This window comes from Opisthocomus hoazin, chromosome 9 (assembly GCF_030867145.1).
Source record: "Opisthocomus hoazin isolate bOpiHoa1 chromosome 9, bOpiHoa1.hap1, whole genome shotgun sequence".
NCBI lineage: Eukaryota > Metazoa > Chordata > Aves > Opisthocomiformes > Opisthocomidae > Opisthocomus > Opisthocomus hoazin.
In genome coordinates this window covers 40,570,411-40,592,184 of record NC_134422.1, presented here as the reverse complement: position 1 = coordinate 40,592,184, position 21,774 = coordinate 40,570,411, and the positions used below count along the sequence as shown (strand labels likewise).

The following is a 21,774-nucleotide window of genomic DNA, read 5'->3' as shown; positions in this document are numbered from 1 at the left end:
AACACTTTAATATCTGCAGTTCAAGAATAATTAAAGCCACTGAAGGTCCTGTTTTTCATTTACATCACGTTTGTTGTAAGAGATACAGTCATTTGTCAGTGCCTATGTCAAAGAGATACTCACAGGGCCTCCAGGAGATCCACGTTCTCCTTTTATTCCCTGGGGACCAGGTGGACCCTATATGAAAGGAAATAGGTAAAGCAAATGATTTGATAAATAGATGAAAATTACAGGAAGTATCATTACGTTTCAGGCAGTTCAAATGCTTGCACTTGGGCCCAGCCACCTTCAGGCTGAGGGAGAACTGAAAAAAAAACCCTCCCTTTGTAGCCATAAGGAACTGCAAAAACTTACTGGTGCACCAGGACCGCCTTGTGGACCTGCAGCTCCAGGGGGTCCAGCCTCTCCTCTTAGACCAGGTGGGCCTCTTTCTCCTTTCCCACCAGGTTCCCCATTTTGGCCCTGTAGAAAAATTGTGGCAGTGTATTATGGCTCAAAAAAATGCAGAGGATATCACTGTGATGAGAAACCCATCCAGATACTCTTCTGAAGGGAATTTACGTATTAAATTAAATGTGAATGCAGTTGAACTCTATTGGTCTACCAGTACAGGAAGGGAAGGATAAAGAAATGTTGCTCTATGTGTGACTGAGTACAGAAAGAGTAGCGAAAGAATAAAATTAATAAAGTGTGTGTGGCAGGTATGTGTATTAAAGGGGTTACAGTAAGCCTGTCTGAGATGTGGATGAACTTAGAGACTAAAAACTGATAATCACATGCAATTGCTTTGAAGTATTCATACTTACTGGAGCTCCAGGAAAGCCAGCAGGTCCAGGAAGACCTTGTTCTCCTCGTTCACCCTGTACAAAACAACACGTCAGCAATGGAAGATGTTAGAAGGATAGGCTTCACTACAAATTAGAGAACACTCCCATGAATACTGCTGAAGTTTCTTTGTCTTACTAGCCTTTGGAAGGAATGAAATAAACACAAAACAACAGTTGCTCCCGAGCTCTAAAAACAACTGTTGGGAATTATCTGATAATTATCTGACCTGTGACAAACTGATCTCAGTTACAGCTGTATAAACCTTGAGCACAATCCACGGTGTTCCTCAAATCCAACTGAGAACCAAATGTGCTGGTTTGTCAGACTAAAATATAAATATGAGAGTATTTTTAACTGTTTACTTAACTCTAAGGCATGATGGAATACACTATTGCTCACACTCTTGCCCTGACCTGTCACCGCAGCCCTCTGACCCCTTTACAGGGTTAACAGCACTGATTTTCTGAAGTCTTTAGCACCTGTAAATCCCAAGAGTCAAGGGAGCCCAATGTGCTTACTTTACTTTGAACTCAAGCCACATGTGTTCCTGCTAGGGTAGGTGCAACACAGATGTCTACACTGGGCTGGAAAAGCCATGGCAAAGTTACACTGGCAGAAAAGTACTGTCACTTACAGGACCACCACGGGAGCCCACAGGACCTGGGGCACCTGCTGGACCAGTCTCGCCCTGTAAGGAACAAGAATGATCACTATGTGTTTTTCTTCTTCCCATGAGACAGCCACTGCTGTGACTGCTTACAGTATCAAACATCATGATGGAGGATGCTTCACCTTATCTCCAGGTGGGCCGGCAGGACCAGGAGGACCGATGGGACCTACATTACCCTAAAAAATTAGAAAATGATATATTTTGTATCAAAATACAACAATGTTCAGGCCTCTACTTTGATCAACAGCATTTACATTTCAGTGTAAACAGATTGCTAAAGATATTTAAATAGAAGCAAGCCTACAATGACAGTGTGAGCTTGCACACTACATTTTGGAGTGACATTCTGTGATCACACCATTTTGTGATACAAATCTCCAACCGATTTATCCTTTTTTTTTTTGTCCCCACCATCTAAACTTAATCCCGAATTACATGAAATCAATTGGTTTCTTTCAATGGTGGACAATAAAAGTTATCCATTGCCCTAACTTAACTTTTCATGTAGAGAACTGGTCTGCATTTCTTTAGTATATGTTTAACATCTCTTGACCATCTCCCCGACTTCTTTCTTTCTTGAGAATTTGAAGCATACCTCATGGTTTGAAATACACTTTTTATATTTCCTCCAACTCATACAAGCTGTATTTTTATATTTGTCATCCCTCATTATTCTGATGTATGTACTGCCTGCATGTACTCATTAGATACATGTGTATATTTCAAGTGTCTACTTTATGTGTATATGCTATACTGACGTATAAATATATCACATATAGTAACCTGCAGAAGTATTCTGTATGAGAACACTTACTATCATGATGTCTTTCTGTGCTTCATTATAACTAGCATTTTCCTCATCAGTCACCTAGATTTAGGAAGCTAGTAGGGTTTTCTCTACCTTTGTATTGGTGCTTTCCCTCCAAAACATAGTCCCAATTAATTGTAACCTTCTGCTTGCAAAAAATTCTATTATACCTACCCAAGCTGCTGTGATCACAAAAACTAGTACCAAGTATGTTCTAAGTGTAGATGATGCGAAGCTGATTGACAAACTGCTACATGTTTAAAGACTACTCACTCTCTCTCCTCTTGCACCAGGAATGCCATCGGCACCTTTGCCACCAGGTTCTCCCTAGCAAGCAGAAGACATAAAAAGCATAAGCAAACAGCAAGCATAAGAAGGGAAGACATGAACAAACCCAGCGCCTTGTGGGAAGCTAACACCGACTTAACACAAATTGGCAGAGTCTGTATGTAGGTGTGTTACCTTATCGCCTTTTGGTCCAGGACTTCCAGAAGCTCCTCTTTCTCCTGGCATTCCCTGTAAGCCAGGCAGCCCTGTGCCTCCAGGGGCACCAGGGGGTCCAGGAGGACCCTAAAGAGTAACAAGAAATAATTAGAAAAAAATAAATAATAATAAAACAATATTAACCTGAATGCTAGCAAGTCTGTGGGTACCTTGGCACCTTCTGAGCCAGCAGGACCTGGCCCACCTCTTGCTCCAGTAGGTCCTGGAGGACCCTGTGCACCACGTTCTCCTGGGATACCATTTTCACCCTGTGACAAAGAAATGCGTTATTCTTTGTTTTCAGATTCACAGTTTATTAATTCATTTGTGTCATTATAGAAACGCTGCTGTATGATTTACCTTAGGGCCTGGGAATCCGGGTCCTCCAATTTCACCTTTTGGCCCCTGTTTATGAGAAAATAAACACAAGTTATGCATGCACTTTACTTAGTAAATCTGCATTGTGGTTGGCACCCTGTTTCTCCCACCTATTATCAGACTTCTCTGCTGTGCAGAGTGCTGATAGCTGTCTGAATTTGGAAATATAGTCTAGAAAGAACTTGTCATGTATTTTTTGTTACTTCAAAAGAAAAAAGGAATTGCTGCTTACGGGTTCTCCAGGCTTTCCATTCTCTCCAGCTGGTCCTGGTCCACCAGGCAATCCCTGTATGGAGAAAGAGTATTATCATCCAAGTTAGAGATAAACTATGCATTTTTCTAGCTAGCAATGTTTTTTTGACACGGAGACACGTACCCCACTCCTTCCAATCCTTTACAAAGGAGGAGGTGCTAATTTGATAGCTAGAGGTTTATGTGACAGAATCTGCTGAGCTAGCCATCTGGTTTGCAATTATGAAATACTAAGCAATAACTTTTGTCAAGTGGTTGATCTGTCTTAGTTCAAAATATGATGACATGCACGCTAATGAAAATGTTTAGGTGTCTCTCTTTTGGCAGGGGGGCAGGGGGTGTGTGTATTAGTATATTAAAAAGAACCAGAAGCCAATAAACAATAAACACACAGCACCTGGAGGCCAGGTGGACCTGCTGGTCCTGGTTCTCCTCTATCCCCAGAAGCACCCTAGAATCAAACAAAATAAATTAAAAAAAAAAAAAAAAAAAAAAAAAAAAAAAAATTCTCTGAGAACATTTCAACAAGTTAAAAAGACTTCCACACCACATCTAATCTGGGCCTCCATATCATGGTCTGATGACGACATTGCTCGGTCCCGAAGTCTAATGTATCTTGGTGTTCTGGTATTTGCTCTTTTCCCTCCAACCGTTAGATGTAATTCATTTACACTTGATACTAGTCTGACGTGCTATAAACGATAAAGGCAGCGATAATCTGCTTCCATTTGAAAAGAAATGTCAGGAGCTCTAACTCTGACTTTTCATTTCAGCTTATACCAGGTATACCTGACTCAGGTTTCTCCTAACAAAGTTCTGAGTATTACTTTACTAAAATAATGGCAAAGCAGCACTCCTTTATTTGTCTTCGTAAAAGGAGATTTCTTTGTATCATTAAAAATATTTTCCTTCCCCTAAATTCACAGTCTCTATCTGCAGATGCCAGACCACCCTGGCAATAACTGACAATTGCCTCTTATGGGACTGCCACACTTACAGTAGGTCCAGGAGGACCCGGGAGGCCAACATCACCATTCTTCCCAGCAGGACCCTATACAAAAATAAAATTAGGCTAGGGTTACGGTTTGTTATTATTTTCTAATTTAAATTAAATTTAAATTAATGGTTTTTATTTCTACAGAATTAAAAATAAAATCAAATTATTAATGAATATTAAGTCATTGTTAAATCATTCTATTATTAAACAAAATGTTAATGACACTTACAGGTGTTCCAGGTGGTCCACCAGGGCCTCTTTCTCCATTTTTACCTGGTGCACCCTTACAAAAGAGAAAGATCACATTTAAAATCCTTGTTCTGGTCAGTATACAACAACCCACAGCTGCAGCATAAGATAGCCCCACTATGGAGCAACTTACTTTAACATTGGCCTGATCGAGAACACACACAGGAGAAGTGGCAAAACCTCACTCACCTCATTGCCCTTAGGACCAGGGAACCCCATTACACCCGGCTGACCACGTGGGCCTGCAGGGCCAGGTGGACCAGAGCGGCCAGATTCACCCTGACTACCCTAGGATAAGCAAAAAAAAAAAAAGAAATGAAGCCATAGTCTCTCTTAGGTGAAATAAATGAATGTCCATGACATTAAATAGTGAGATGAGGCTAGAGACAGTCATTCAAAACTCACTATGTCTTTTTCAACTAAGCTTCTGTATACACTGTATTTTAAATAGTATTAAATGACGAGATTTACAGAATGCTATTACGACGAGAGAGCATATAAAGTGCTCTGGTAATTAAAACAACAACAATAAAAGAGACAACTAATCTGGCTATGATAACAACTGGCTTGTAGACACTGTGGGATGAGGATAAGGTCAGTAGGAGAACTCGTATAAAATATTTGCGCAATGTACGTACTGGAGGGCCAGGTTTCCCATCGCTCCCAGGGCTTCCTGGAATTCCAGGCAAACCCTGCAATTGAAGAAAAAAAAAAAGGGGGGGTTATTCTTCAGTTTAAAATGTGTAGTATTAAGTTACAATACATAAATATAAATATATAAAAATACATTTTAAAACCACTTGCTGGTTTTAACTGCTTTAACAAAGATTAAAACTCCTTCCAATTCCCCCCCCCCCCCCCCCCCGCCAAATTAAGGGGAAAAAGCAGAGAAAGCTAAGAAATTATTTTGTTAGGAGTTTATTGCTTTCTCTGCAATTCATTGTATTTAATCAAGGCATCAGACATTAATCAATGTGCACAAAAATAGTATTCTTTCATTATTTGGGAAGACAACTGATTTCAGGTGGTAAAAATGAAGAAGTAAAATAATTTTCACTATGTCCTCCTACTTAAAAGCGACACAATTTATATTTTTAGTTAATTCGTTTTAAATTTTTAAATATTATTTTTGTTATATTTTAAATAATTCATTTTAATTTCCAGTAGAATCTTGTTTAGGTCGCAGGAAATCAGTAAGGCTGACTTTAGAATTCCAGTGTACTTGTTGTCAGCAGTTGCTAGTTCTCAGTGTCTCTCACAGAATGTTATTGCATCCTGTACATCTTACACAATAGGCTGTCTCTGAAAATGTTCTTGATACATACCATGGAAATCTGACCAACAGCTTATCTGCAGTAATTGCAACTAATCAACACATATAATAGATACTTAAGTATTCAAATATATGAATTCATATATAATTTAATTATTTAAATTTTAAATTTAAGCTTATTTAAATAATAATTCAAAAATAAAACATTTAAATACAATAACCCAAATATCAATTTAATACAAGAAATACAGTAGAATTTATAAGAAATTATAAAATTTGCTAAAATGTGTCTAGACAATGCAGAAAATAATCCAGTGCTAATTCACACTAATCTATATCTCATGGTAGTGCACGGCATACTCTGGGGATGGGGGAGCATGTTCAGCTGCATATACGCTTCTTCATTCACTCGTGAGAGATGCTCTCGGCACACTCCCTGTCCCTGCAGCGTTATCTAGTACACTAGGAATATACGTACTCTACTTAAAGGAACAATAGCACTGGAAAATTTTTCTGATTGGAGTCCTTTGGTGTATCAGGTTAGATGAGGCATCTCTCACAGAGTTTATCTCATTTTATTTGAGATGTCCTGTCTTACTCTCATTCCAGGAAGACCTGGGCCTCCATCTTGTCCACGTTCTCCTGCGGGTCCACTTGGGCCAGGAGGACCTGGGCTACCACGTTCACCTGCGGGACCCTAAAAAAGAGATGTTGAAATTCACAGCGAGGAAATCGGCATCATACTGAATCTGAAATTGTCCATTCAACCCACACAGATTCCACAGAATTTGGGGTTTGTTTTTTTTTTTTTTAGATGAAGGCTCATACCTTTTCTCCTGGAAGTCCATTGCTACCGGGTAAGCCACGGAAACCAGGGGAGCCCTGCCAAATAAAAGAACAAAATATGGATCAAAGGCAATATGACTCAGGTAATGATGGCAACTATTTTTTCTAAACTATTTACCCTTAGACGTATTATTATGAAAATTAATGAAAGAAATACATGGTAATTACATTTCACTGTGGCAAGTCTACAGAATTATTTTCTCTTTGGATATAACCGTCATGCCGAAATCCTAGTCAGTTCTCCACTTTCTTTTAATCAGCCCTGCACTAGTTACTTTACCCATGAATTTTCTAAATTCATATAAAAAATAAGACAATGCATTCAGTCTTGAACAATTGTTTTCTTCTAATTCAGTACTGAAAAGGGCTCTATTTCAATATTTATATTTACCACTATCTTCATGGCTTACAAGAAGTTTGAATTATAAAATTTTATTTGCTGCCTCATTTATATATTTAATACGATTAATTTTCTCACTGTGCATCTTTGATTTCCTCATAATTTCACCAAACACTGCAATCAGTTACTAAATTAGGAGTTAGAAATAGATCACTACAATTTCCTTTGATTCAGATGGGAACAGAAATCTAAAATTTGCAAGGGTGTTGTTATTTATTTTGTTGTATAAATCAAGTCAAGAATTCCTTTGTGAGAATGGTCTTTGGAAAGCTGTTGAATCTACTAGCTAAAAAACCCATTGGAAATGAAGATATTGTAACATAGAAGACACCCTGACAATATGGTTGTTATTGACATTATCGACATTTAAGATCTATTGACAATACAGGTGTTGACATAAAGACATATCCTGAATGTAGAAGAACTTGCAATAACTTCACTTTCCAGAGCTGAAATTTTGTGATTGTTCATTTTTGTTAACCGAGAAGTAATTTTGAAATGTGTATAATTTTTTTTTTTCCCAGTCCCTCTGTAGTTCTCACAGTTTATGGTTGCTTTTCAGCACAAAGCTTTCAATACAACTATCGCATTTGTAAGATCACTGATTCTTCAATATAAAAAAAAGAAGTTAATTAATTAACCTCAGACCAAGATAGATTCAAGTGCTGCAATTCAGAGGAGGAACTAGATAAGAATTCTCCCCAGTTTCGTAACCCAGTTTGACGTCTGGAGTTCGCTGAGAACAGATATGGAGCCAGATTTCTCCTCAAAGTATTTTGAACACCGGATTTTGCGGTCTCTGTATTAACTCAGAACGTACCAAGCGTGCACGGTCACCTACAGCAGCTTACCCTTTCTCCAGGTGTACCAGGTACACCATTCTGGCCGGGTTCACCATTCGCACCTCTTTTGCCTTCCTCACCAGGAGGTCCCGGAGCACCTGGGGTGCCATTTTCACCCTGGCAACAACAACAACGAAGCCCACCAGTGAAGTTAAAAGTTGCCAAAAGAAAACCCTGGGTTTTGTATGGGGAATGACTCAGGGTTCAGGCTTCCTTGGAAGAAGTCTCTGGATGCATTTTAAAATCACTTACGCGCTCGCCTTTTGGGCCTGGGTCTCCCTTTGCACCATTCTTACCAGGTTCTCCCTAAACAGGAGAAAAATCCCATTAAAATTATGGATTGCAACATGGTATTATTCTAGAAATAGATGTGATATCTTTCAAATTATTGACTCATTTTTGTAATTTATATTCTGCAAACGAATTAGCAGACACTAGTTGAACCTGGATGGGGAATGCATGGGGCTCCTCAAAAATCCAGTAAAGGAAAGAAGCTATACAACCTTAAACACCACTGAGTAAAATTTTATGTCTGTCTTTGAGCTATTTCAGACAGCATTATGACTTTTACTTGAAGTCCTGCATTGTTTCTTTGAGAAAGAACTACGTGTGGTATAAGGCTATCAGGAAGGGGCATACTGGGGTCAACGACAATGCAAGAGAAGGTACAGCTCACGAGGTGTAGTGGACCGTAGACTCAGCCCGTGGGAATCTGAACAGGTGAAATTAGGATTTTAAAATAACAGATTTTCTGTAATGTAGCCATTTTAGACACAGTATTTTTCTGTTGTGCGTTTCTGCTTTGATAGATAATTTAGGAAAGTAAATAAATATTATAATATTTATGTATAATTTTTTTATATATAAAAAGTAACACGTGAAAGAAAAATATACTATATATTTATGAAAATAATTGCCTATTGTTATTCTAAGTTATAAGACCATCTCAAGTGAACAGGACAAATGCAATGTGTTTTTTTAATGGTATCAGAACTACTTCCATTGTGTTTGGTTGTACAACGAGTATAATGCATATCAGTGACTCACCGGAGTGCCTTTTGCTCCAGGACTTCCACTTGTACCCGGGGGCCCGGGAAGACCACGGCCTCCTGGCAGACCAGGAGCACCAGGAATACCAGAAGGTCCCTGTAGAGAGTGCACAGCAGACAGGGATGAAGAGAGCACAGCGTTGTTGGACTCTGCCCAGCCCAAACAGCGACCCTCCCCAACACAGTGCAGCAAAGACTGATAGGAAAAGTACCCACCATTTCACCCTTGCCACCAGGGCTTCCAGCTCTTCCAGGAGGGCCCTGAAAAAAGATATGGCTAAATAACGAATGCCGCTAACCTAGCATCCTTAAATCAAAGGACTCGTAGGGCTTTGTGAAGAGTACTTCCTGCATGGTGTTTAAGTACCTGAGGACCGGGTGGTCCAGCATTACCCTGAGGACCAGGTTCCCCTCTCTCCCCAGGACTACCACTAGAACCAGCAGGACCAGGAGGACCAGCTTCACCCTACAGAAAAACAGAAAAAGGGGAAAATGAATGCGTTTTAGCCTGGTCTCCAAGGCAGTAAGTCTTAGTTTCATGGCTTCTTCATCTGCTGTGGCATCTTTGTGTGATGTGAGAAGAAGAATACCCTCGTCATCACCTGAGTGCAAGAGCCAAATCAGCGCGGCGACCCCATTGCTGAGGCACAAGCTACCAACGCGCTCCAGCAACGCGCACGCCACACGGCTCCTCTCCCTGCAGGAAGATCACTTGAGCCCCTCTCATAACGCAACAGAAAGCATGAGGCCTACTGCTTCATGGGGTTTTGGGGTGGGTATTTGTGAAGGTGATGAGGATAGGGTTTGTCTCATTCTGCGTATGAAAACGCATCTGTTCTAGGCTGGCAAACAGTGTAATTGCAGCCAGAAAAAGGACGCATAAAATAAAGATGCATAGTGACATACGCTGGCTAACCAGAGAAAGGACCAAATCCTGTATTAGTATGCATCTTTAGCTGAATACCTTAAAACCTGGAGAGCCTGGAAATCCTGCAGTTCCAGGAGGACCTGGGGGACCCTTAAAAGTGAAAGAAATACTATTAATGCAAAAGGTAAAAGCCATATGGAATGAATCTTAAGTTAAAAAAAATGTCTGATTATAAGATTTTTCTCTGAGTAAGGAAACACCTGGCAAAACAGCAAATATAAATCATGCTGTAGAAGATGAAGTTTGGCTAGCCCTAAAATTTCACACCTACATCTTAGTTACCCTGACTTTTACATGTTCAGCTAAATTTCTGTGTTGTAAATTTAAAAAACATGAAAGCTATCATTAAAGATTTATGAGATTATAAAAAAACGTTCAAAATTTGTTCTAATTATTAAAAGGTGTAGGAGAAAAAAAAGCCAATATAGCTGTTACAAGTGGACATGCTCAAGTTTCTAGGTAGGTGGAAAAGAAAAATTTTTGCCCACCTTAGCTAAATAATGTATTTGATAAGACCATTCAAAATTGGATCTGCATAGAGAACAGCAGTTCTATCCATCTATACGGTTTCTGAGAATAATCTGGGTTTGGATTTATGCATTTTCTGATTTACAGTGTTAAAGCTCTCCTATTTCACTGTATGCTTCAAGTATCTTAACCAACACAGTTAGGAAATATAATTAAATAAAATGCTCATTCTTAAACCAGGGTACTCCCAGTCTTGGGTTTGCTGGCACTGCAGAACATCAGCCAGAACTAACTACACTTGAGCAACACAAATACTTAAGTCAAACATCTGTAAGTCGTCTTACGGGTGGGCCTGCTGCTCCTGGAGATCCGTCTTTGCCATGGGCACCCTACAGAAAGAAGAGAAGTGTTGGGTACAGAGCACTACCTCAGACACAGAACCCGCATGCTGTAATGCCCATGTCTCACAGACCATCCTCTTGCATCTGTACATTCCTACTTAGCTGATCAAGACCCAAGGACTCCTCAACTGTTAAATTCTAAAATAATAATTAACTAAATATTTTGTGAAGGAATAGCCAGCAATTTACGTGATTTGTACTGTAATGATGAGACAGTAAGATGCAAAAATGTATTCTTATTACATTTCTTAAGGAAATAACAGTTACAAAATATTACCTGTGTGGACAGTTCTTAAAGCTAAATAAATAAGATAGCAGTAGATGTATACTTCAAAGTAGCAGTTACTTCTAATTCACATCAAAGACTAAAATTTCACTCCACACACCTAACAAACAGTGGTATGATTTAAATCCAGTTGCCCGTCTCGTAGACGTGTTAGATCAGGTCCGCTGCTCAGGCTACGTAGTGTTTGTATGAACAAGTTGCTGGTTATTACACTTTACCTGTGCTTTGTTGATTTTGTCGGACGCTATGAACTATGACTTCCGTAAGAGCAAAGAATGTACCCCCTAATCTCAGTCAAAGAGTGATTTTATCTTTTTCCTGCAAGTTACTTCTGAGACTGCATTTTTTCCTCTCTCTGCCTTCTGCTGCTGCCCTTTGCTTCCAATTCTCCTCCCTGTTCCTTTTGGCTGAACCTGAGCTTATGCTGAAATACCAAACTCTCCCTCAGTGTGTAATCTATTAATTTAAAAATGAAATAGAGACTAAGATGGTGACCATGTTGTGAGATAGAAGTGTTACATCTTTAATTAGGGACTGAAAAGTTTTCATGTGTGATTTTACAGATGCTGCATAGTTTCCTAATCCTTTTCATTACACCTGTTTTAAGGTCTATCTATGAAGTTGGGAACTCTCAACATACTGAAACAAAATATGTACTGCTTCTGGATAACAACAGCTGCAATTACTTACGGGGCCACCAGGATTCCCAGGTCTTCCTCTTTCGCCAGATGGACCTCTTGGTCCCTAGAAAACATAAGAAAACAAGTCTGTTAAATGGCTTCCAAAATAATATGGCCGAGCAAAGAGACATTGCTCTTATTTACATATCTCAGTATTGTTCAATGCACGTGGTGGGGTAATTAAAGTTAAAATAAAGATAAGAAACTTCATTAACCGGCAAGCACCACTGTCACTTCCATTTAAATACTACAGGATACACATATTTACCGGCTGGCCTGGCGATCCGTTTGCTCCAGGAAGACCAGTTTCACCCTGTTATGGAAAAAGAACACCGATGGCAGAATTAATTTCAGTGAGAATACTTTTTGGTTTATTCAAGGGGAAGAGACATAGCAATGAGACAGCCCAATCCATTGCCCCTTCCTGAATGGTGCTGAGTGTCCTCAGCATGAACTGAGGTCTGTGAGGTCCGAGAAGTCTAAATATAAGTCCCAGAACAAAATATTTAAACATAAAAAAGAACCAGGAAGACTCAGTCGTTTAATATTATGCAATAAAGTCAGATGACCTAGGCATGTCCTTTCGTTATGGAATCTCATCTTTATTACGGCTGGAAAATCAGGACGTGATGTGGTTCAGAAAGTTTAATTCCTTTGGAATGATTCTTATTCTTTTCATGGAGATATTCAATGAGTTTCTTTAATGTTAATGGATTTTAATAATTGTATAATATGCAAATCATATCTATATCACAAGCCATGGAGGGTATTACTCTAGCTATGACAAAGATGACACTATAGTTTCCTACCTTTGGACCAGGAGCACCACTGTCACCCCTGGCACCATCTTTTCCATCAAAACCCTGTGGAAAAGGAGAACCATATCTGTGAATAGTATTCCTCTTGCTTTCTGGAAAAATGCATTCCTCTTGGCAAAATATTAAGCTTCAAGACAAACTCCTCTAAAGAGGCATACTTTTAATAATCAGTGCTATCAGCTATTGGAACACGTTTTGAAAGAAAATTCTGAATCCTCCATCTCTCCACAGCCATTAGTTAAGAGTGGATGCTTTTCTAGAAAGCATGTTTCAGCCCAGCGTCTGGGACGGAGCTCTACAACTGAAGTAACTAGATAAAATTTAACAGTCTTTGTTACGGAAGGTCAGATTACGCTGTCCAAAAATTGGCCTTTAATTCTATGATTCAGTCTCTGTTGCTGGGAATTGATGACTGAAAGAGCACAACAGGGCAGCACCATAATTCACGGAGACTAACAGACTCCGCTGTTCTCAATATACTCAATACTCACTCGTGCGCCTTTCATCCCAGGCATCCCAGGCATTCCAGGGTGTCCCTTGTGACCCTAAGCACACAAATATAGAAAGATTAATAAATTACATACTTACTGTATGAAGGGCACCAGCCAATGTTCATTGCGTGCCGTGTTCAGTTGACTAACTTAACATGGGAAAACAAAACCTTTGATTAGAAGACCATCGTTATTAGGGGCTTTTTCATACCGGTAAGCCAGGGATTCCACGGTCTCCATTTCTGCCTGGTCTTCCTGGTTCTCCCTGTTGAAAGAAATTAAAATTTTTTGACTGCTCTGCTATTGCTTCAGTTACTGCCAAAGAACCAGTCCCAACAGATCAATGCAAGTTGGAATAAGCAGGTGAAACTTCCACCAAAAACAATGGGGAAAATTATAGCAGGGTGGTGGTTAATTACACAACTGGCTTCAAAAAACAGTTGTCAGAATTTATAAACTCAATTTTTAACAAGATTTTTGATTAACATACAATTTATTTCAAGCCAACTTTTAGGAAGAGTCAATCACAGAAAACTTATTTTTCATGGTGAAGCACTCGTAATGGACAAAAACTTAAGTTGACTGTCTCATCTTGTACTGTACCTATTCAGGACCCCCAGCTGTGACACAAAAGATGGTTTTAACAGCCTTAACTCTCAAAGCAAGATTTGAAGCAAGCAGACAACTGCCACTACTGTCTGCTTTCCTTTGTAACTACTAATTTGTTTTGCACCAGATCAAAATAGGATATTTCATGCTTAGATTTTCTTTTTTTAAAAAATTGTGTCAATCAAATTGCCTGCTAAAATTGAAAACTTTTTTTGAATGGACATTTATACTTAATGTAAGTCAAATCTAATTTTGCACAGTCATGTTGTCAAATTGAGAAATAGGGAGAAGGTAAAAATTCTTGAATGGAATGGTATCAGTGTGCTCTGCTGTCTTACCATTTAATAAACTTTCTTCCCATTTATTAATCACTGGATGAATAATAGTGAACTTACATCTTTTCCTGGTGGACCAGCTGGGCCTATTATTCCAATAGGGCCTGGAGGACCCTGTAGAAAAAAATTAATATTAGCTATAATAATAAAGAATATTAAGTCTCTTTAAAATTAAAAATGCATTAGGTGTCATAAAATACTTCTACATTTCCCATACATGATAGTAAACAGACAGGATGAACTGTAAAATTTCAATCCGCTCCAGCAGTGTGTAATGCTTGTAAGGTCATGGCTTTAGCATACATAGTGATAGGTAATGTATACATACAGGAGGGCCAGGTTGTCCTGGTTCTCCGGGGGAACCTTGGTATCCAGCAGAGCCCTATAATGCAGAAAAAAACCCAGTTAAGATGTGAACAATTACATATGTCATTCCATGGCACTTCTATAATTTATAATAATCTCATAATCCTAAGGAAATCAGTAATGAGAATTGTCACCAAATGACCAAAGGTGAAATCAGCAGAACGAAGCAGAATATGCTTCCATGAAAACAGAATTAAAACTCCCTTTAAAAGGAGATGTACATCAAAAAACTCAGCCCCTTTGTGTGTTTACTGAATGTGTATTAGGATTCTCAGTCTCCTTTACCTCCTGTTAGATTTTTGTGTGAATAAACATTTGGGAATGTTAACAGAGCATGATAGGCAGAGGCATGTCTTAAGGCAACCTGAGCTGACAACCCACAGGACTGCAGAAAGCTCAGAGGAACACATGGACTTCAACAAGTACAGTGTATAGCACTCAGCCATTGAGTCGTGGTGGTGCATAGATGGTACAGCCCAATTAACAGAAGGTGACATTTATCCATAAAATTCTTCAGCATAATATCTAGATTTATCAGTTGAAAATGTACCTAATATTTATGACAGAGAAAAGGAGAAACTCATATAAAAGAATATGAGATGATTATGAAATTATTAATTTTACTTACAGGGGGACCTGCATGACCAGGTGGGCCAGGGGGACCACTGGGGCCAGGGGGTCCAGGAAAGCCAGCCTGTAATGTAGATTAAAAAATAATCATTATCTTAATGTAATATAGCTATAAAGCTTAATGCAGTTATACTGTGAAATAAATATTTACATACTAGTACAGAGAGAAATCCACAGTGACATGCCTTTGGTGCAGTAAAAAAGAAGTATATATACACATTGCCAAATACATTGTCTAGTACCTACAGTCCCTTCAGAATAGAGATCACTGGGTTTCTCTTTGCAGCCTTAGATAACATACTCCACAAGATATTTTCAAAGCTGTAATTTTTTCTTGAGTCACTATTCCCCTTCTCTAGACCCCCAGAAGGATGCTCATAGCACAGCTTTTCAGCTCCCTAAACTGGAAGAATGGATAATGGTAACTCTTAATTTGTTAATCAGAGTAAATGAGCTTCAGCTTCTCTGCCACGTAACGGAGCTTTATTAGCCTAGCCCTACATCTTCAGTGGTGGAGGCAAAGTGTACTTACAAACTCGCTTGCTATCCTATTGATGCCAGGTTTTGCTTCCTAAAACTAATTTTAAAAGTTCTCACCTGCATTCAGGAGCTTTATTACATATACATAGGCAACCCATTAGCAGAACTTTGTGTGGTAAGCTCTGTGACCCGAGACTTCTTAGGACCTACAGGTATACTGACTTACGGCCATATTTTTGTTACTGTCAGTAAGGCAAGTATTTTCTTCACTGACATCTTTCTGAACTTAAACAGTACTAAGCCATAAGAACTAAATGATGTCCAGACTAACGAAAGGACTCAGAAGATGAAATCTCAATATACATATGGCTTAAGTCAAATCAGTAATACTGTTCCTTATTTTAACTGCTAAAAAGGGAGTAAAATAGTACTAAGGAAATTCTCAATTTGGGAAGAGTGCTAATATTTCTGCTTCCTGAGGCAACAACTACCAAAGCATCAGATACTGCAAAACAGAAAACATTTGAAAATTAGCACAGTGGTTTAATGCAGCTCTAGGTGTTTTTTTAAAAAAAGCTTTTGTTAAATTAAACTCTTCATGGGTTTGATATAGCCAAAACAGTTGAAGTATATGAATTACATGAAAAACACCATCTGTGTACTGCAGTTCTGGCAGTATATTCCATAGCTTAATATTGCACATAATGTGTTTCATGGGATATTGTCATATTGTGTCAGGGCAAATGCAGGGTCCTGCACCTGGGGAGGAACAACCCCATGCACCAGTACAGGCTTGGGGTGGACCTGCTGGAGAGCAGCTCTGTGGAGAGGGACCTGGGTGTCCTGGTGGACGACAGGTTGACCATGAGCCAGCAGTGTGCCCTGGCTGCCAAGAAAGCTAATGGGATCCTGGGGTGCATCAAGAGGAGTGTGGTCAGCAGGTCGAGGGAGGTTCTCCTTCCCCTCTACACTGTCCTAATGAGGCCTCATCTGGAGTACTCTGTCCAGTTCTGGGCTCCCCAGTTCAAGAAAGATGAGGAGCTACTGGAGAGAGTCCAGCGGAGGGCTATGAGGATGGTGAGGGGACTGGAACATCTCCCCTACGAGGAGAGGCTGAGGGAGCTGGGCTTGTTCAGCCTGAAGAAGAGAAGGCTGCGAGGGGACCTAATATATGCTTACAAATATCTGAAGGGTGGGTGTCAGGAGGATGGGGCCAAACTCTTTTCAGTAGTGCCCAGTGACAGGACAGGGGCAACGGGCACAAACTGAAGGAGAGGAAGTTCCGCCTGAACATGAGGAAGAACTTCTTCCATCTGAGGGTGACGCAGCACTGGAACAGGCTGCCCAGGGAGGCTGTGGAGTCTCCTTCTCTGGAGATATTCAAGACCCGCCTGGACAAGGTCCTGTGCAGCCTGCTGTAGGTGACCCTGCTTCGGCACGAGGGTCGGACTAGATGACCCACAGAGGTCCCTTCCAACCCCCACCATTCTGTGATTCTGTGATTCTGTAATAGGTCATGTATTACAGATGTTACATCAACCTAATTTTCATATACAAGGTTAAAAGTATTGGTATACTACACTACTATATTGGTATAGTATATCACTATACTATAGATATACTATATTAATATTCATTCACAGATTGTCTTGTCTAAAAAAGAGAATAATTGTAGTATTTGCTGTTTTCTAGGACAAGAAGTACACCAAGTGGCAGAGCAGTTAGTGCCTGGGTAAATCATGTTGGCTTCAATGTGTAAATACAACGAGCAGTCCCTCACTGTTAATTGTTAGAACTCATTTTGTATAAAACAGCTCTGGATTCAACATGAATTGGAGCCATCAACTCATCAATTGCAATCAATTGATTAGACACACAGCTATAAACAAGCAAGACATTATTTTTTTCAAGGTGCACGCTGAGGAGATAAACTGATAGTTAGGTACGACATTTGGTTGCTGCCAGCATCTCCAGACTGTGAACAAATGAACATATTTTAGTTAGAGTATGTGCACTGGTGGAAAGAGACAAAGACAATATGTGGAGGTTATATGAGCAAGTAAAGCGAAACTCTGGTGTAAAGTACAAAATCAGTCTACAAGCAGTGGAAAGCCACCAGGAAGACAGTAATGGGGAGATGTGTGACTGAGGAAATACCAGGCATGGTAACCACCCATGAGCAAATGCTGGTGCTATAGCTGGCATTTTTTATTTCATTACTCTTCCAAATTACTGCAACTTGAATATTTATTCAAACTGAGTGTTTAAGTTGAAAATTAATAAATTAAAATTTATAAATGAATAAATTAATGAATGTATGTGATGTTAATGACAAACATTATTCAGTCCTAGCGAGTTTAGTCACATCTGCCTGTAACTGCTCGGTTATTTTGCAGTCACGTATTGCGTGATGCAATATAAAAGACCATATGACCTGAAAGTGTACAGACAATCCAGGCTGGAGACATTTTAGGGTGCCCAGTTAAGTTCGGGGTTTTTTTAACCCAAGTCCAGGGGTCAGAGCACAAAAAATCACTGGGCACCTCAAGGAAAAATGCCGAAACAGAGAGAGGTAACCATAATTGTTAACTGAAAGGTATTTCGGTTATATGCCTGTTTCAGCACATCCCATAATAAGACACCAAGTAGCAAAACATAGATAATATGATTAGCTGTGGGCAAAAGCTGTGAAGAGCTGAATATGAATAAACAAATAAACAAACACAAAAACAGATGGCTGAAGAAAATCAATGCATGGATGATCATATTAGCAAATGAACAAGGTAGAAACAAACAGATGAAAATAAAGGTGAGAAAATAATGAACTATATTTCATGAAAAAACAGCTGTCATGATTAGTAAAATTTATTTCACAAGATGATCTGATGGAACCCTGAGAAATAACACACTTGCTTGGAACTGCCTTAATATGACACAACATGTGACACCCAAACCTTGTTATGCAGCATTGGACTTAAAATAATGGTTATGCTTAATGAAGCAGCAGCCAATTTCAAATAGTAGCATGTCACCACATCCTCTATATAGCAGATTGCCTGAATCAAGAACACTCCATGTCATTGGTGGTGAATGTCTATAAATCCCAGTGCCTAAAAGGAAAATCATGAGGTGCAACATTTAAATGTACTTTACACAGGAAGCATAGCTCATGCATAACTCGTTCAGGCAATCCATGCTTTATCTCACTAAAAAAATCGTGAAAAGCTTGGGCCAGGCCTAGCAGGCAGATACAGCATCCTTAGTACACAGTCTGAGCAGCTGCGGGTAAAAAAAATGATAACTGTAAAAAGAAAAAGTAAAAAGCTTTTGGCTCCTTCTGGGATGAAAAAAAAGATTGTAAGAGGGGTTTACTCACTTGTTATCTGGCAAATTTGAGTTGTGGAAAAGTAAACAAGTATGGAGTATCATACTGAGTACAGACAGAATGTTGCTGAATGGATAAAGGAAGATTAGGGACAGTGGAAGAGGTAAAAAAAGTGGTGGAAGGCAGGGAAGCAATTAGTAGAAGAATACCAAAGCAGATAAATGAGGAGGGCATACACGGGAGAAAGGGATAAATGTTTAGGTAGCATAAGAAATTGAATCAGAGAGAGATGACAAAAAAGAAGGTAAGAAAAGGAAGAAAGAGAGAGAAAAGGCAAAAATCCCAGAAAATCTACAGTTGCTTTCTAGAATGATATTGGCAGGCAAACTGCTGCCTTACATTGCACTCCACTTGCAGGCAACAATTAAATTAAAACTTATCTTCTTCAATTAAAATCAGGATACATACACATCCAAGGTATAATCTAAGAGCAGAAAATTTGTTCTTTAAAAAAAAAAAAAGACAGAAAAAAGTCTGTATCATCTTACAATGGGCTGTGGGTAACCGAGACCAGCTGAACCAGCCTTCACATCATAGGAGTCATACTGTGGAGAAAAACTCTGTAAAAGAAATAGAGAAAAACAGAAAGAAAAAAAAAAAAAGAAAAAAAATGGTGATTGCTACAAATCAAATAAGTCTTTTCTTACATTGGTATGGCAAATGCATGGAAAGAACTCATTTGTATCTATTGAGTAGTTCTTGTGTGGCACATAGCTGCCATATATTTAAATATCCACAAAAGAAGCCCATCCAGTATCTTTCTTTGGTGGTCATGGTCACGCTGGCTCCTACACTGGGCACATCCAATTCTCATCTTGATAGCTGGGTCTCAGCTGACGCAAAAGATTACCTTTCTCTCTCCTCTTCTCATTCTCATTCAACTCCTTTTAAGCCTTTCCCCCCATTTTCTTTATCAGTCTCTCTTCTGTTGCCCTTAGTTGTCACTCAAGGAAGTTAATGAAATATTTTTTGTTGCACTGAAGAATGCAACAGTTTAACAGCTTATTATTAGTCTCCTCATTTCTTCTACCTGTGACTAATGAATGTCTTATTTCAGAGCATTTTGTAGCAAAAAATCTCTTACCTATCTATAAGTCTGTCCTTACCTGAATTACAAATAACTTTTTTTTTACCTCATGCATGGGAACTCACACATCTCAGAAAACTGAGTTTTACACTTTTTTCCTAATGCTATTTTCCATCTTTCCCCTTCTCCCTTCCTGTTCACTCTGTCACTCCACATAATTCAAATACAATCATCACTTTTCAGGTCAAGCAGCCAAGCCTCAATGCTTTCAATGATATATTTTGAAACAAATGGAAGTTCAGTCCAAGGCATGGAGTGAAAACATGTCCTGTGGGCCCTTCTGACAGCAGATAGCATCTTTGACACATCCATTTACATAAAATACAGCTTAAAAAACAGAAAACCATGAATTCTACAGTCAGTTTTTCAAGGAGGTCCCACGTAAGTCTTTTAATTTGCACGTATTGATTTTATTATGCAGATATTAATAAACTTAGTTGAATAATATGGCATTAATGCAGTTTAGGCATTAATGGCACAGAGGTCGTTAAGCAGGAAAGGCTGAATACATGCAGTGTTCCGCCTGATCACCCAAACCACTCTGGACCCAGCACCGATAGGTGCCTACACTATTGCTTTGTATGCTTATGAGCAACAAGGCAGAAGCTGAACGTAATGAGGACTTACACCTCCGCTTATACTGGGACATGACTGGCAGATCCCAGGGGGGCCAGGAGCTCCAGGACTCCCTGGCTGTCCTGGAGGGCCAGGGGGACCATTTCTGCCTGGAACCCCAGGAGAACCCTGCAAAGACACAAAAAGAGCAGATACAGATGTCGGTACTTGCCTCCAACTGCAAGGGCATTGCATGACAAATCCTTCCGTTTGTAACAAAGTCTGTGCCACTGGGGTGGGGAACCTTCTCTACAGAACATAACTAAGGCCACAACTGAACATTCAGGAAAGACATAGACAGTAGACAGAAATCAAACATTAAAACTCTTCTTAGTTGCTGGAGCCTTATTGCAGCTGATATTTGATCAAACACACTAGAAATTTTGAACAGGCCAATTCCTGAATCTAAAATTAATACTGCTAGTGGAGTCCATAGATTTTTTTTTTTTTTCTATTGGGAAGAAATACAACGAAAAATAACAAATGTAATGACAGTTTGGCCAGTTCTTGAATCTAAAATTAATACTGCTAGTGGAGTCCATAGATTTTTTTTTTCTATTGGGAAGAAATACAATGAAAAATAACAAATGTAATGATAGTTTGGACTAAACTCTCTCTCTTTATTTTTCCAGTTTAAATTTTTAATAGTTTTGTTGAAGCTAAAGGGCTACTTCAAAATAACTATATGGGACAGTCCTGCAAACAGCGCAGACATCAATGGAAGCTGGGTATCTCAGCAGCTTGAATGAGAAATACAGCACTTTAGGAATTTGCTCTTAATTTTGTTAGCTTCCTCGGGGGGAAAAAAAAAAAGCTGCACTTACAGGGTCTCCTTTGGGGCCTCGGCTGACTACTCCAGGCGTCTAGAAAAAAAGGAAATGTAATTAAATTAAGAAAGAAAATAAATAAAACTGAAAACTGAATATATATGTATATACATATAAAAACAAGAGGAAAATACATTTAAAGATTGGAATATAGTTCTATCAAATGTATTTGATTTATTCTTTTTCAGTACATTTAAATGCTGTGGGATTTTGGGTCACTCTTTCATCTCCACTTCTGAGGTTCATCCATAAAGCTACGCTTCTGCTGTGAGCAAAAACATGGCACTAATGAA

At 39.2% G+C, this 21,774-nt stretch overlaps 1 protein-coding gene across 1 annotated transcript in view; it reads right to left on the bottom strand.

Annotated features, from left to right (window-relative positions):
• The window catches only part of COL3A1 (collagen type III alpha 1 chain), a 51,998-nt gene that overhangs the window by 10,381 nt on the left and 19,843 nt on the right, over positions 1 to 21,774 (bottom strand). Inside the window, exons 3-37 of the mRNA XM_075430368.1 lie at positions 21,479 to 21,517; positions 20,667 to 20,783; positions 19,441 to 19,512; positions 15,086 to 15,151; positions 14,420 to 14,473; positions 14,152 to 14,205; positions 13,359 to 13,412; positions 13,148 to 13,201; positions 12,648 to 12,701; positions 12,107 to 12,151; positions 11,849 to 11,902; positions 10,816 to 10,860; positions 10,040 to 10,093; positions 9,443 to 9,541; positions 9,292 to 9,336; positions 9,074 to 9,172; positions 8,279 to 8,332; positions 8,036 to 8,143; positions 6,767 to 6,820; positions 6,537 to 6,635; positions 5,304 to 5,357; positions 4,855 to 4,953; positions 4,646 to 4,699; positions 4,417 to 4,470; positions 3,817 to 3,870; positions 3,400 to 3,453; positions 3,150 to 3,194; positions 2,960 to 3,058; positions 2,769 to 2,876; positions 2,580 to 2,633; positions 1,621 to 1,674; positions 1,463 to 1,516; positions 807 to 860; positions 355 to 462; positions 124 to 177 (exon numbers count right to left, since the gene is read on the bottom strand). Coding sequence (XP_075286483.1) covers positions 124 to 177; positions 355 to 462; positions 807 to 860; positions 1,463 to 1,516; positions 1,621 to 1,674; positions 2,580 to 2,633; positions 2,769 to 2,876; positions 2,960 to 3,058; positions 3,150 to 3,194; positions 3,400 to 3,453; positions 3,817 to 3,870; positions 4,417 to 4,470; positions 4,646 to 4,699; positions 4,855 to 4,953; positions 5,304 to 5,357; positions 6,537 to 6,635; positions 6,767 to 6,820; positions 8,036 to 8,143; positions 8,279 to 8,332; positions 9,074 to 9,172; positions 9,292 to 9,336; positions 9,443 to 9,541; positions 10,040 to 10,093; positions 10,816 to 10,860; positions 11,849 to 11,902; positions 12,107 to 12,151; positions 12,648 to 12,701; positions 13,148 to 13,201; positions 13,359 to 13,412; positions 14,152 to 14,205; positions 14,420 to 14,473; positions 15,086 to 15,151; positions 19,441 to 19,512; positions 20,667 to 20,783; positions 21,479 to 21,517 — 2,319 coding nt within the window. The remainder of the gene's footprint in view (positions 1 to 123; positions 178 to 354; positions 463 to 806; positions 861 to 1,462; positions 1,517 to 1,620; positions 1,675 to 2,579; positions 2,634 to 2,768; positions 2,877 to 2,959; positions 3,059 to 3,149; positions 3,195 to 3,399; positions 3,454 to 3,816; positions 3,871 to 4,416; positions 4,471 to 4,645; positions 4,700 to 4,854; positions 4,954 to 5,303; positions 5,358 to 6,536; positions 6,636 to 6,766; positions 6,821 to 8,035; positions 8,144 to 8,278; positions 8,333 to 9,073; positions 9,173 to 9,291; positions 9,337 to 9,442; positions 9,542 to 10,039; positions 10,094 to 10,815; positions 10,861 to 11,848; positions 11,903 to 12,106; positions 12,152 to 12,647; positions 12,702 to 13,147; positions 13,202 to 13,358; positions 13,413 to 14,151; positions 14,206 to 14,419; positions 14,474 to 15,085; positions 15,152 to 19,440; positions 19,513 to 20,666; positions 20,784 to 21,478; positions 21,518 to 21,774) is intronic.